Here is a 15,074-nt window from a genome sequence, read left to right on the forward strand (position 1 = left end):
GATTTGTTTATTTCCATCTCCCTCTGCTATTCCACCGCTTTGAGGTTAAAGGACACTGGTTGCCTTCATTTTACTGTATTTTTGCCATGAGAGCAAAAAAGTTTGAAGCAACAAGACAAGTTAAGCATGGAAATCTGTCTGTATGTAAATCTATTGAAGATGAAAAATTTTCAAGATTTTTATGATTTTCTCTTTTTTTTTAGCTTCTTTATCTTGCATAAAAGAATTTTAATTTGACATTTTATCAATCTGAGATCTTCATAAAAAAATAAGATTTATTATTGGTATTAAGTTGAATTCTTTCAGTTCTTTTTTTTTACTTTTTGCTCAACACAAATAACTAATAAAAAAATAACTGTGTTTGAAAGGAAATTGAAAAATAACAGCGAATTTTTAGCAAACCAATAACAAATTTAACTCAAACAAGTAAGAGTGCTATATTCGGCTATGCCGAATCTTATATACCCTTCACCTTTGTTGTGGATGCATTATTATTTTTTATAATTAGTATATATGTATGTACATTGCCCACTTTCAGCGTACAGCATCCTAAATTTATCAAGAACACAAAAAACAACAACAACGCCAAACGAAACAAAACACCAAAAGAAAAAACAAAATACGCAAGGCAATGAAACCAACACACATCCAAACATACGTTTAATTGTATAAAAAACAACAACAACGGCAAAAGAAACAAAATACTCAAAGCATGCACATTCAAACATACGATTTGTTGATTTTTTGTCAAAAAAAACAACACACAACCAAACAAACGTTTAGTTGTATAAAAAACAACAACAACGCCAAAAGAAACAAAAAAAAAACCAAATACACAAAGCTTGCACACCCAAGCATACGTTTTGTTGTTTTTTTGTCAAAGCATGCAATACATTGTGTTTTTTGATGAAATTTTCAGAGGTTGTCTCGGATTTTTGCCCATATCTCCGTTATTTATGAACGGATTTTGCTGATTTTAAATAGCAAAATTCTCGAAAGTATGTCTGACAGAATTGTTGAAGATTTGGATCCCGGAGATATCTGGGGCCTTCAGAAAATTGATTTCAACAGACAGACAGACGGACAGACAGACAGACAGACAGACAGACAGACAGACGGACATGGCTTAATCGACTCCGCTATCTATAAGGATCCAGAATATATATACTTTATAGGGTCGGAAATGAAAAATGTAGAAATTACAAACGGAATGACAAACTTATATATACCCTTCTCACGAAGCTGAAGGGTATAAAAACGCAAAGCATGCACACCCAAACATACGATTTGTTGTTTTTTTGTCAAAAAAACCAACACACAACCAAACTAAACTTTAGTTGTATAAAAAACAACAACAACGCCAAAAGAAACAAAACACAAAAAAAAACCAAATACACAAAGCTTGCACATCCATGCATACGTTTTGTTGTTTTTTTGTCAAAGCATGCAATAAATTGTGTTTTTTGATGAAATTTTCAGAGGTTGTCTCGGATTTTTGCTCATATCTCCGTTATTTATGGACGGATTTTGCTGATTTTAAATAGCAAAATTCTCGAAAGTATGTCTGACAGAATTGTTGAAGATTTGGATCCCGGAGATATCTGGGGCCTTCAGAAAATTGATTTCAACAGACAGACAGACAGACAGACAGACGGACAGACAGACAGACAGACAGACAGACAGACAGACAGACAGACAGACAGACAGACAGACAGACAGACAGACAGACAGACAGACAGACAGACAGACAGACAGACAGACAGACAGACAGACAGACAGACAGACAGACGGACATGGCTTAATCGACTCCGCTATCTATAAGGATCCAGAATATATATACTTTATAGGGTCGGAAATGAAAAATGTAGAAATTACAAACGGAATGACAAACTTATATATACCCTTCTCACGAAGCTGAAGGGTATAATAAAGCAAAAAGTGTTGTGATGCGTATGAGTGATTTTAATTTTGTATGCAGCAACAGACGGCTACTTAATATTTGTAAATATTTGATGGGGCCAGTGTGCAGTTGTGAAATGTCTTTGATGGTTGTCGGTATATTTGAAGTCTTGAGGTTTCGTGGTCAGTGTGTTAAGTGAAATGTGTGGGTTTGGTTTGGTTTCGTTTATTATTACTATGGAAGTGTTAAAGTGAATATTTAGTATTGAAATTGATTTGTTAGATATTAAATAGTTTGTGTTTAATTTCTTGTAGGTGTTGCCTTTTGTAGTTGGAATGTACTAGGAATATTTAATTATTTACGATCACAATTTTCTAAATTCAACAGTTCTGCTCTAAATGTTGCTATTTGACTATACCAAAATACCTTATATATAATGTATTTGGGAGTTTCGGAATGTTGATTTAAACAGATAGAATGATATGACTATAACGATTTCGCAGAATATGAAAAAATGTTGTATGAAAAATTTGGAAATACAGTAAAAGTAAAGGCAAACTATTTAAATTACCATATTTGATGGTAAGAAAATTTATTGACAACTTCAATAAGAGACAAGGTAATTAATGATTTACTTAAGGATCTTACTATTTAAATTCACATCGCGAATAAAATTAAAAAATCGCACAATTTTGGTCAAAATATCAAACAGCGTAATGAGCTATGAAAGAGAACTGAATTTCAAAATTATACCTAGTTTTGAATGGGTCCGAAAGTCATATGGGCGCATGGAAAGTTGATTTCATTAGAAATAATGTTTATCCCCAAGTGCTATTAAGGGTTAATTTCCACTTTTGTGGTATTATTGTAAATTCTGGACTTTATTGTATATTTTTTTTGTTTCATTAAAATCGGCCCAAAAATATATAATATTTCGTTCTGTTTCCGTTAGAAATTCCAAATATTGGAAAATTGGACCTATGACCTTCACGATTTAAGGGTTAATGTTTTCCGATTTTAGTATATTTAAAGTTATCTGGACTATAATATTCTGAATAGGGTTTACTTAAAATTCAAAACAATAAGGAAATTGGTCTCATTCGAAAAAATATGGGCAAAAATTAGTTTTTCTCGAAAATCGTAAAATTTAAATCCCAGGTACGGAAAAACTATAGAAGGTATATACTTATTTTCATATTTTTATTTCCTATTATATTCTCAATAAATCCCAAGATAATGATCAAAAAAATTCTGAAATTTGTTTAACAAAATTTTGAAAAATATGAAAATGGAGTTTTAAAATTGCCGTTAAAAAATTTAAATTTTTTGGTCATACCTGAGAATAGGTGAAAAAGCTCATATAAAAGTAAATATTTTAAGTAAAACTTAGCATTTCATTTAATACTTCCTAAAATATGTTAATTTTTTCCTACATTTCTTGTTAATGGCCTGGGGAATTTTTAGTAACTTTAACATTTTTTAACCAATTTTTGACTTTTATATAACAATAGAACGATAATTACGTACACATTTCGATTATTTAATTTTAAATTGCAAAAGTAATTATTTAATATCAAAATTTTTACTAAAACTGAAAAAAATGCATTTTTTTCCCTTTTAAATGAACCACAAAACTTCATCGTCGTTGCGCCACCAGTTAAAGTTATCTTATTATCCTAATATTTTGCAAAACGCGTTTCTACAATCTATAAAGTGTCATCTTGCAACATTATTTCCGGTCTGAGTCTAGACAACATCGCTCTTACGATTTAATAATGTTAGATTTATGATTTATGGAAATATGTCAATAATGTATATTTCATTTCGCGGATCAAGAACGCGACATTCATATTAAAGAAATTTAAATTTTTTCTAGCTTCCATTTCTTGATAACATTTTAGTAGTCCTATATTAAGTGTAAATAAACATTGGATAAAGAACGCTTTGTATTAATACGTGTTGAAATATTTGCTTTCGTTTTTTTGAAACCTTTAGTATGATTTAGCACGTGACATTTACAACGCGTCACGTTTGTAATAAGGATTAGTTCAAGTAATTTGAATTCATTAACTTCATTTATTATTTATGGGTTCGTTATACTATATATATATTGCTCAGTAACTTTAACCCTTTGAATAAACTCACAGCTTCCCAAAAAAATATTTTTTCTTATTTATTCATTTAGCAGCTTGCTATTTATTTTTACCCATTTCGATAGCTGTTAACAGACTTATTCTTCTTACGTTTAACCAATCTACATAAATATATAAGACTGTTAATGAAATCAAAACATTTGTTTTGAAAATATAACTTTAAAAATAAAATATTTAAGCTGGGTTTCCGCATACACCGTAATCGGCGCCGATAACGAAAACTGAAACTGAAAAACGTTGGTGTTCGTCACCGTCTCGTTTCTGAATTGTTTTCGTTTCAGTTGGGTGCGTTGCGGCATAAAACAGAAACGAAATTATTTTTTAATTGTGGATGTCACACATTTAATAGAATTTCATTATTTTTGACCAAATCTATTCATCTATTTCATCTTCCAATAAAGAAAATTAATTTTTTTTATTCATTTTGATTTTATTTAAATTTGAAATAAAAAAACAAGTAAGAGAGCTATATTCGGCTGTGCCGAATCTTATATACCCTTCACCAAATTATACTTTAAAATAAATTTTTTTAGGTAAACAAAATTTAATTTTTTTTTTTAATTGTTTTTCCAATTTTTTTTTTTGAAATTGTTTTTTAATTTTTTTTAAAAAAAGTTTTTTTTTGCCAAAAAAAATGTATGACAAAAAAAATTTTTTGATGAATAAAAAATTCGGGTTAAAAAATAGTTTTCCCGATTTTGACCCATTGTAGGTCCAACTTACTATAGCCTTATCTACATCGTTGCAATGGACTTTGAAATATCTATCATTAGATCCATATTGTCTATATTAATGACTTAGTAATCCAGATATATGTAGATCAAAAATAGGTCAAAAATCGAGGTTGTCCCGGTTTTTTGCTCATATCTCCGTTATTTATGGACCGATTTTGCTGATTTTAAATAGCAAACTTCTCGAAAGCATGTCTGACAGAATTATTGAAGATTTGGATCCCAAAGATATTTGGGTCTTCAGAAAATTGATTTCAACAGAGAGACTGACGGACAGATCTCCGACTCCGCTATCTATAAGGATCCAGAATATATATACTGTATAGGGTCGGAAATGAAAAATGTAGAAATTACAAACGGAATGACTAACTTATATATACCCTTCTCACGAAGGTGAAGGGTGTAATAATTTCGTTCCTACAGCACCGAAACTACTTGAAGTTGATTTCGTTCCGACCCCAAATGACAAGTTTTTCGTTACTGATCGGTACCGTTTCGTTCCCAATTTTCGTTGCCGATTTCTGAAACGAACATTTTTTCGGTGCAAATGTATGGAATTTCGGTGCAGATTACGGTGTTTGCGGAATCGTAGATTTTGTGTGAATCTTATATGCAGTAACTTCTTTTCGTTAAAGCCAATAAATTTTGTTTTTAGCCACTTGATTAGAAAGATCTTCTAGTACTGATAACAAACGATGATTTAGGTACATGAACGCGACAACATGTACAAAATCAAATGAATAATTTAGCGTTAATCGAGCTTTGTTCTGCATCTTTAAATTTTGTTTGTAATAATTAGTAGTTAAAAGGAAAGTCATTACACATGTGTAGCTAAGAGCAAGAATAAATTTATTTTCAGTTTTCCAATTTAGGAAATCTCTTACAAATTTATTTATTAACATTTGAAATTTCATATGGAAATGCCCATATGTTTGTCGTATTAAACTAATATTAAAAATATTTCAATACTTTACGGATTTCTTAAGCATCATAAATGTATAAAGCATTTACAAAAACACAACACTTACCTCTCTCAGATCACTGTCTTCGCCCACTAAATCAATTTTATTACCCACAACCACAATTGGTACAGCTGAAGTGCCTTTAGTCTCATGAATTTGATCACGTATCATGCGAACCTCTTCAAAGGTGGTTGCATCTGTGACATCATAAACCAGAATAAAAGCATCTGCCGATGATATGGACAATGCACGCATTGCGGGAAACTGTAAAAAGGCAAAAAAATGATAATAATAAATAAATAAAATATTTTTCAAAATAAACAAGCAAAACGTGGGCTTATGTGGGATTAAGTATAATTTAATATACATTTATTTATCATAATCATTGATAATATTTATTTAAAATAAATTATTTATTGTAGTATTTTATACAAAAAAAAAAAAAAACAAATCACTATAAATAACATTTAACAGCAAATGTCTTTCGCAGAACAATAATTTTTAAATTAATCTGATTTTACAATAGTACATCAAATTTAGCAATTAATAAAACATAAATATTATAATAAGATAAATATAAATAATGAGTTCTGGGAAATTTTATAAATTCATATTTATACCACCATAATGGGGAGAGAATATTACGATTGTGCAGATGTTTATAACGCCCGAAAATATTAGTCCAACACCCATCTTAAAATATATAAATCTACACAGAATAACTTTCTGAATCGACTTAGCGATGTCCGTCCCACCAAATATAGAGCATTACCTTAGCGCCATCAATACTTTGCTTTGGTGTCGATTCGTCTGTTTGACCGGGCTTCTCATTCGATCTTTTACGTAACCGTAATGGATCCATTTTTCATCGCAAGTAATGATTCGGTGCAAAAGCTTTATTTTATACATACAAAATCGCCTCTCAAGGTCTCTCAGTTTCAATTTTTAAGTTACCCAATTTCTCTTCTTTGGGATGAATCCTTGCAAACGTTTTGAAATTGCTAATTGAGTTGGGAGCTGACTTTGCAAGCTCTTGTTGAGTTTAACAACAATCTTCAGGACGATCGGTGCATAATTGGTCATTGCTCCCATATAAGGCCGAAAAACTTCCGAAAATAACACAGAAAAAGAAAAATACTATATTTATACCCTACACCACCATAGTGGGGAGGGTATTATGCGTTTGTGCAGATGTTTGTAACGCCCAAAAATATTAGTCTAACACCCACCTTAAAGTATACCGATCGACTTAGAATCACTTTCTGAGTCGATTAAACGATGTCCGTCCGTCCGTCTGTTCGGCTGGCTGGCTGTCCATGTAAACCTTGTGCGCAGAGTACAGGTCGCAATTTTGAAGATATTTCAATGAAATTTGGTACATATTACTTTTTCGGCTCATGGACCAAGTCTATTGAAACTGGCTGAAATCGGTCCATTATTTCACCTAGCCCCAATACAAATGTCCTTCCGAAATTGGACTTTATCGGTCATAAATGTTTAATTTATATATGTATCTCCACAAATTCCGCTCCAAGTAAGTTTTATATACACAAAATTCATGTCACCAAATTTTGTTACGATCGGTCCATAATTAGTCATAGCTCCCATATAGACCCGCTTCCGAAAATCACTTTAACGTGCATAAATCGCTTAAAAATGTTGGTATACACACAAAATTCAACATAGTTAACTTTAATATAGACATAAATCACACGACCTAATTTCATGGTGATCGGTACATAATTGGTCATAGTCCCCATATAAGGACCACTTCCGAAAATCACTCAAAAATATAAATTATTGAAATTTTAAAAGAAAAATGTTTTTGCTGTTTTACTTAGTGTAGGGTATTATATGGTCGGACTTGAGACCATACTTCCTTACTTGTTTTAAAAGAAAAATGTCTTTGCTCGCATCATATATGGTGTAGGGTATTACATGTTTGGGCTTAATTTCCTACTTGTTTTCCATATAAATTTGTGTTTTAAAGAATGTTTTGAATTTTGCTTCTATTTTTTCCCTTTTAAACATTTAAATTTTTACATAAACCATTTAGTTTTGTTCTCACTCGATAAGTGGGTGAAATTATGCATAAATTGGCATAATTATGCAAATATATGCATTTTTCCTTGACACAAAAATGTGCAAAAAAACACACAAACAATTGCTTTTTTTGTTTTTATATGAGTTCATTTTATTTTTATTTGTTTAACACAATTTTTAAAACACATTCACCCAGTTGTTGAAAGTTGTGTTTTTTTTATCTACTTAAAGTTTTTTTTGGTTACATTCCAAAAAAATTTAAGAAAAACAAACACATTATACTCCATTTTTATATGTTTATTTGCCAAACATAATACTTTAAAAAAATAAGTGGTTTATATATTAAGGATAGACTGCAAAATAACTCCAATTGCTACCACAAAAAGTATAAATATTCTGGATCGTTATAGATAGCGGAGTGGATATAGCAATGTCAGCCTGGTCGTCTATCCGTCTGTATGCTGAAATACACTTTCCGAAGACACCAAATATCTTACATACATGATTGATACGTCAATATATCCTGTATAGTCTAATTTAGGTATTTGATATCGGTAACATCAATCGGAAACAAAATCGAAGAATAAACATTTTTTAGAATTTCTCAACAGAGAGATTATCAACAAATACGATCGTGTAGCACCATGTGCCAATTACACAGGTCAATGATTTTGGTGCCGCTAAATTTAAACCATATTTTAAGTATATTCGATATCCTGAATTATTTTACAGCTTCTTTTCTTTAGATTTTTTACGATGGGGATACTGATACTCCAACAGTAATCTGTCATCATATATTCATCCCTGCGACCTTGGTATCTATCTTCCATCACTTTTAAATCTTGATAGAAACGTTCTCCTTGTTCTTCGTTATACGATCCAATATTTTCAGGAAATTCCTCATAGTTTTAAGCCTTATGATTTCCTTAGACATTTTTTACAACGGCAACAAAAGATTTCCAAGCCGCTGATTTTAAATCATTCATTGATGTAATCCTTGTCTTTCATTAAAAGTCTTATTTTTAGGCCATTAAAAATACCAGCTTTTAGTTTTTCTTTACTCAAATCTGGAAACTTTCAAGTGCCATTTATGTTAAAAGGCCACCAATGCCATTGCAAAATACAACATTATATTCTGAGCTAAAAATGTTAGAAGTTCTTATTCGGGACTGCGATAAAATCAGACTTTCGTACCTTGAGTTAAAATATTTATTTCTTTGAGTCTGGATGCTAGTAGCTCAGATCTCTATTTCGAAAGGTCTAAGTCTATTATCAATTCACTTAAGCAATTTTGTGAGATCAAATCACTGCCATGTTCTTCCGCAAAAAATTCCATCATCTCCGTGGCCGAAAAATCTAATAGATGTTGATTTATAGCAGATGGTGCGTCGTACAGTGGTATACAGAAAAAAGAGGGAAATAAATCTGTAACTACTGATTTGAATGAAATGCGCAATGAGGAAATTAATAAGGTAAAACTTAACATCTCGCAGAGAATTTTCCTTTTTGACAATTATAAAATTCATGGAATACTTTTTTAAAAATATGACAAAAAATGTTTTTTTATTGAGTTTTGCAAACATACAAATTTCTTCAAATTAAAATTAAATTTTTATTTTGAATATTTTTTAATGAATTTTTATAGTTGTATAGATTTTTCAATTGAAAATGGAAAAATAAAAACAAATTTTGAAATTTGTTATCAGGAGTCCTGTAATTAGCCCCTGGTTATACCTGATACATTTTTATCATGATAAACTTCAAAATGGTTGTCTAAATAAAAAATTATCAGGTATAGTCTCCATTTATTAGTATTATTTCTTCGTTATGATAAAATTGTTAGTGCTTTTGCTTAGACAACTTTGTCTTGACAACAAATGTCATTTATTGTTATGATGAATATTTGTCAAGTATAGACAGGTGGTTAAGAACATAATTAAGAACATAGTTGGGCATCTAAAATGGGTTACTATATTCTGATATCGACTATCCGATTTGAGAATTTTTTACCTAAATTTGAATTTTACATAAAAATAAGCACTATTTTCTCTGAAATCGGATTACAAGCGAAGGTGTCCTACTTTGCCCATGTGGTCAAAATACAAAATTTAAACACGACAACACTTCTTCTTTGCGCATATCAAATTTCACCATAGTGACCTCACCAATGATCCAGACAGGACAAAGTCCAGGGGCTCAATATATCAACATTTGTTCTAGATAAGACTCTAATAAGCTGCAAGTTTAAATTAATAAACTCTAACCAGGAATGAGGTCCGTGCAACCTCGTAGCCCCCATTTCGCTCCATATTTACCTTTGAAGCATAACATCAATATGTGAATTTTCACCAAGATGTACCAACCATGTGCCAATGGGGGCATCTGAATACAGTAGAGACGGTAACGCAGGATATGTAATTTTTCTTTTATTCATACCATGTAATTTAACAACACAAAAGAAACAGCCATCAATGTGTTTTTTCGGTTCAATAAAATTTCAAATGATCAAATTTCAAATGAAGACATTTAGCGCTTTCTATCTGTTATTGATTATCTAAACATTTTGATCATGCATTCACCACAAATGTAACAGGATATTTATACCCTACACCACCATAGTGGGGATGGTATAATGCGTTTGTGCAGATATTTGTAACGCCCAAAAATATTAGTCTAAAACCCACCTTAAAGTATATCGATCGACTTAGGATCACTTTCTGAGTCGATTAAACGATGTCCGTCCGTCTGGCTGGCTGTCCATGTAAACCTTGTGCGCATAGTACAGGTCGCAATTTAGAAGATATTTCGATCAAATTTGGTACATATTTGAAACTTGAAACATATTCAGCCTATTGAAACTGGCTGAAATCGGTCCATTATTTCACTTAGCCCCCATACAAATGTACTCTCGAAATTGAACTTCATCGGTCATAAATGTTTAATTTATCTATGTATCTCCACAAATTCCGCTCCAAATAAGTTTTATATATACACAATTCATGTCACCAAATTTTGTTACGATCGGTCCATAATTAGTCATAGCTCCCATATAGACCCGCTTCCGAAAATCACTTTAACGTGCATAAATCGCTTAAAAATGTTGGCGTATACACAAAATTCAACATAAATAACTTTCATACAGACATAAATCACACGACCCAATTTCATGGTGATCGGTCCATAATTGGTCATAGCTCCCATATAAGGCTCACTTCCGAAAATCACTCAAAAATATAAATTATTGAAATTTTAAAAGAAATATGTTTTTGTTGTCTTAGTGTAGGGTATGATATGGTTGACCGACCATACTTTCTTACTTGTTTTAATATTAAAATCAATTTATTTATAGAAATGTACATATAAGATTGTGAAACGGACACAGGAATTTACTTATGACAGCCAATATTGAAAAATGGAAGCATGTACATTAGAGTGTCCCTTAGAATTAAATGTTTGAAGTGTTGAAACGGTACCCGCTGAATACTTTCGCAATTACCTAAAATACTACCAAAATTTTTTGAGTGTTTGTAAAAATTTTGCCATTAAAAAATTAATTTTGCAATTTAGTTTAAAATAATCGAAATGTGTACGTAATTGTCGTTCTAATGAGATATAAAAGACAAAAATTGTTAAAGTTATTAAAAATTCGCCTGGCTCAGGCCACTAGATCAAGAAATGGACGAACAAAATTAACATATTTTGAGAAATATTAAAATAAAAGCTCATTTTTACTTAAAATGTATCCGTATTTACTTGTATATGAGTTTTTATCTTAGTAGGAAACTGTTAACCTATTCGCAGGTATGACCAAAAAAATTATTTAAAATTTTTAAAAATTTTGTTAAACAAATTTCAAAATTTTTTGATCATCACATCGACGCCTCCATTCTATAACGTTCTAAGTGTACATAGAACGTTTTTAATCTTCTTGAATTTTTGAATCCTACGTTCTCTAATTTAAAAACTGTCAAAATTTGGTTAAGATGGGACGATCTGTTCCGAAGTTATAAGCATAAATCTACTTAGACTACACATATAAGGAGTGAGATCGAAAAATTCTTAACACACGTTTTTCATTACATTTTTTAACCCAAGTATTATTTGAATTTTTTTTTGATCAAGTTACCTTTGAAAAACATGTCAGTTATTATGTGTAATGTCAATTATATTAATTTTTTTGTTAATCTGATTAAAATGAGTGACCAGAAAAAAGTGCGTACTGAAATTATTAAATATTTTCAACAAAACCCAACTTGGTCTTACAAAAAGTTGGCCAAGCATACAAAGGTCTGCCGTCAAACTGTTTCCAATGTTATTAAACAGTACCGGGAGAACTTGTCAGTTGATAGAAAACCTGGTTCAGGTAGAAGGAATGGTCCACATGATGTTTCTAAAGCCAAAAAAATAGAACGCATTTTCAAAAGAGCTCCCAACACATCCGGTAGGAAAGCAGCCCGGTTAGCTCAGTGCTCGGACTATTTGGTACGAAAAGTTAAAGCTAATGCAGGTTTAAAAATATACAAGGCTCAAAAAGTTCCTGACAGGAACGCTACTAAAAATTTAGAGGCCAAAAACAGAGCACGGAAATTGAAGTCAAGTTTTATAAAAAAATATTCTTGCTGCATAATGGATGACGAAATGTATGTTCTGGCAGATTTTTCGCAACTTCCAGGTCAAAAATTTTATGTTGCTGATGCTCGAGGGAATGTTGAAGAAAAGTTTAGGACCCAAAAGCAGACAAAATTTCCCAGAAAGTTCTTGGTATGGCAAGCAATATGCAGTTGCGGCAAAAGAAGCCACTCATTTGTTACAACGGGCTCTATAAATACCGAAATTTACATCAAGGAATGTTTACAAAAAAGGCTGCTTCCATTCATAAGACTTCATAATGTGTCCACTTATTTTTGGCCTGACTTGGCATCCTGTCACTATGGCAAACAAGCCCTTGAGTGGTACAAGAACAATAATGTGGTATTTGTACCAAGAGAGGCAAATCCTCCAAACTGCCCGGAGCTAAGGCCAGTGGAGAGATATTGGGCTCTTGTTAAAAGAGAATTGAAGAGTACAAAAAAGGTGTCCAAAAGTGTGGTAGATTTTAAACGGAGATGGACTACATGTTCGAGCAAAGTGACAGAAAGCACTATAAAAACGTTAATGGAAGGGTTTCCGAAAAAGGTTCAAAATTTCATCACTAGTGATTAAAACTATAAAAATAATTTTTTTTGTAAATTGTAATAATAATTTCAATCAAATAAAAAAAAAATTAAAGCTGTAAGTTTAGTGGTTTCTTTTTTATAAACATATATGTATGTTAAGAATTTTTCGATCTCACTCCTTAGTCGTAAGAATTTTCCATTCTAAAATGTAGTAAGTACACTTAGAATACTTTTGCTTGGACTATTTTAAATTGACTTGAAAACTAAGTTGACTTAGTATGTTATGAAAGGGATATTTTATAACGTTGTGTTTTTTATGTGTATTTGGTATGTTCATATGTATACTTAGGTGATTAAGTTAAAAACAATAGACCTATCAAAAACATGCTAAGTAAACTTAGACGACCAATAGCCAATATTTTCTCCGTGCTAAAACATTCTATATCATTTTTAGATATGATCCAATTCAAATTTATAAATTCAGAAAATACTATAAAAATTCTACTCAAATTCTACTAAAAACAGTGAAAGAACAAATGGCGTATCTTATATAGTTTACGAGATATCTCGTGAAAACTTTGAGAGCTCGTAACTCAAAACTCACTTTTTTGACTTAGAATGTTATAGAATGGAGGCGTCGACATGGGGATTTATTACAACATAATAGGGAATAAAAATGTGAAAAAGTATGTCAATACCTCCTATAATTTTTCCGTACCTATGATACAAATTTTGCGATTTTCGAGAAAAACTAATTTTTTGGCCATATTTTGACGAATGAGCCCAATTTCCTTATTGTTATTAATTTTAAGTAAAATCTGTTCAGAATATTATAGTTCAGGTAATTTTAAATATAGTCTGAAAGTTTTCCTAAAATCGAAAAACGTTAACCTTTTAATCGTGAAGGTCAAAGGTAAAATTTTTCAATATTTGGAATTTTTAATGGAAAGATAGCGAAATGTTATATATTTTTGGTCCGATTTTGATGAAACTTAAAAAAATATATAAATCTAGTATTTACAATAACAGCACAAAAATGGAAATTAACCCTTAATAGCACTTGGACCCCACAATGACCCTGAACTTTTAAAATCACGAAAAACACAGTAATTTTGACCCCAAGTGCACTTAAGGGTTAATTTCCACTCTAATGTACATATATTCAAAGCTTTAAGTAGGAAAAAATTTCAAAATATTATTGGTGTTACCAAATACAAAATCACTAACTTTACTTGTGGACTTGTGTTATTGTAGTGTTGAAGTTTGCTCAACATATTTCAGATGATGTGTCCTTCCATAAGTTTAGATACATTGAAATGTAGTGCAAAAAATAGCATTTTACCCATTCTAATGTACACATGTTCTATATTTTTTCCATAAATATGCATATGCTCATTTGTGAGTTTAATGCAGCTTAAACACAAAAACCCCACATGTTAAAAACCAATTTATAAGCTGGTTGTTTTCAGTTTATCTCCTTTTTGTGTTCATACATTATGCAAAACACTACAACACAATAAGCAAACAGACAAACAAACAAATGAAAATAAACCCACAAAAAATATAATTTCACGCTGATTTCTCAGTGGTATCAAACCAAACAAATATGTAGTAACCATGTTCCACTTTTTCTATTTCTATTTCCATTTAAATTTTTCTGCTTTTCATTTCCATAACTGTGACTTTTGTTTGCTGTTGTTTGTGTTGGCGGAAAAGCAAGCAAGAAAGAAACAGTTGAAGTCCTTAACGCATACATATGTAGTATGTATGAATAAATATTTATGTACTTAGTTGAAACAACAGCTTCAAAAACTATAACAAAATTTGGCATCCTTTTCCCTTACAGCCACCACCCCAACCCCCTGATAATATGAGAAATGAGAAACACTTAGGCAACACAGCACTTGGTGCAGTTACTGTTTTGAATTATGAACTTTTTGTTTGGTTGTTGGTTTTTATCATCACATCATAAGTTATATTCTCCTATATGACCTTACAACTGACAACAACACAAACAACAACAAAGTAACTGATAACTGGCTGCCGCATGAGTTGCATAAATACTGGGAATTGTAGTTTTTAAAGCTAAATGTACAAGAAATGTAGTTTACTACAATGATTTGGAGAAT

General features: G+C 31.2%; 1 protein-coding gene across 1 annotated transcript in view; it reads right to left on the bottom strand.

The window, feature by feature from the left end:
* The window catches only part of LOC135957346 (ras-related protein Rap-2b), a 52,175-nt gene that overhangs the window by 14,981 nt on the left and 22,120 nt on the right, over positions 1-15,074 (bottom strand). Inside the window, exon 3 of the mRNA XM_065508075.1 lies at positions 5,813-6,010. Coding sequence (XP_065364147.1) covers positions 5,813-6,010 — 198 coding nt within the window. The remainder of the gene's footprint in view (positions 1-5,812; positions 6,011-15,074) is intronic.

The sequence above is a fragment of the Calliphora vicina genome, chromosome 4 (genome assembly GCF_958450345.1).
Source record: "Calliphora vicina chromosome 4, idCalVici1.1, whole genome shotgun sequence".
Taxonomy (NCBI): Eukaryota; Metazoa; Arthropoda; class Insecta; order Diptera; family Calliphoridae; genus Calliphora; species Calliphora vicina.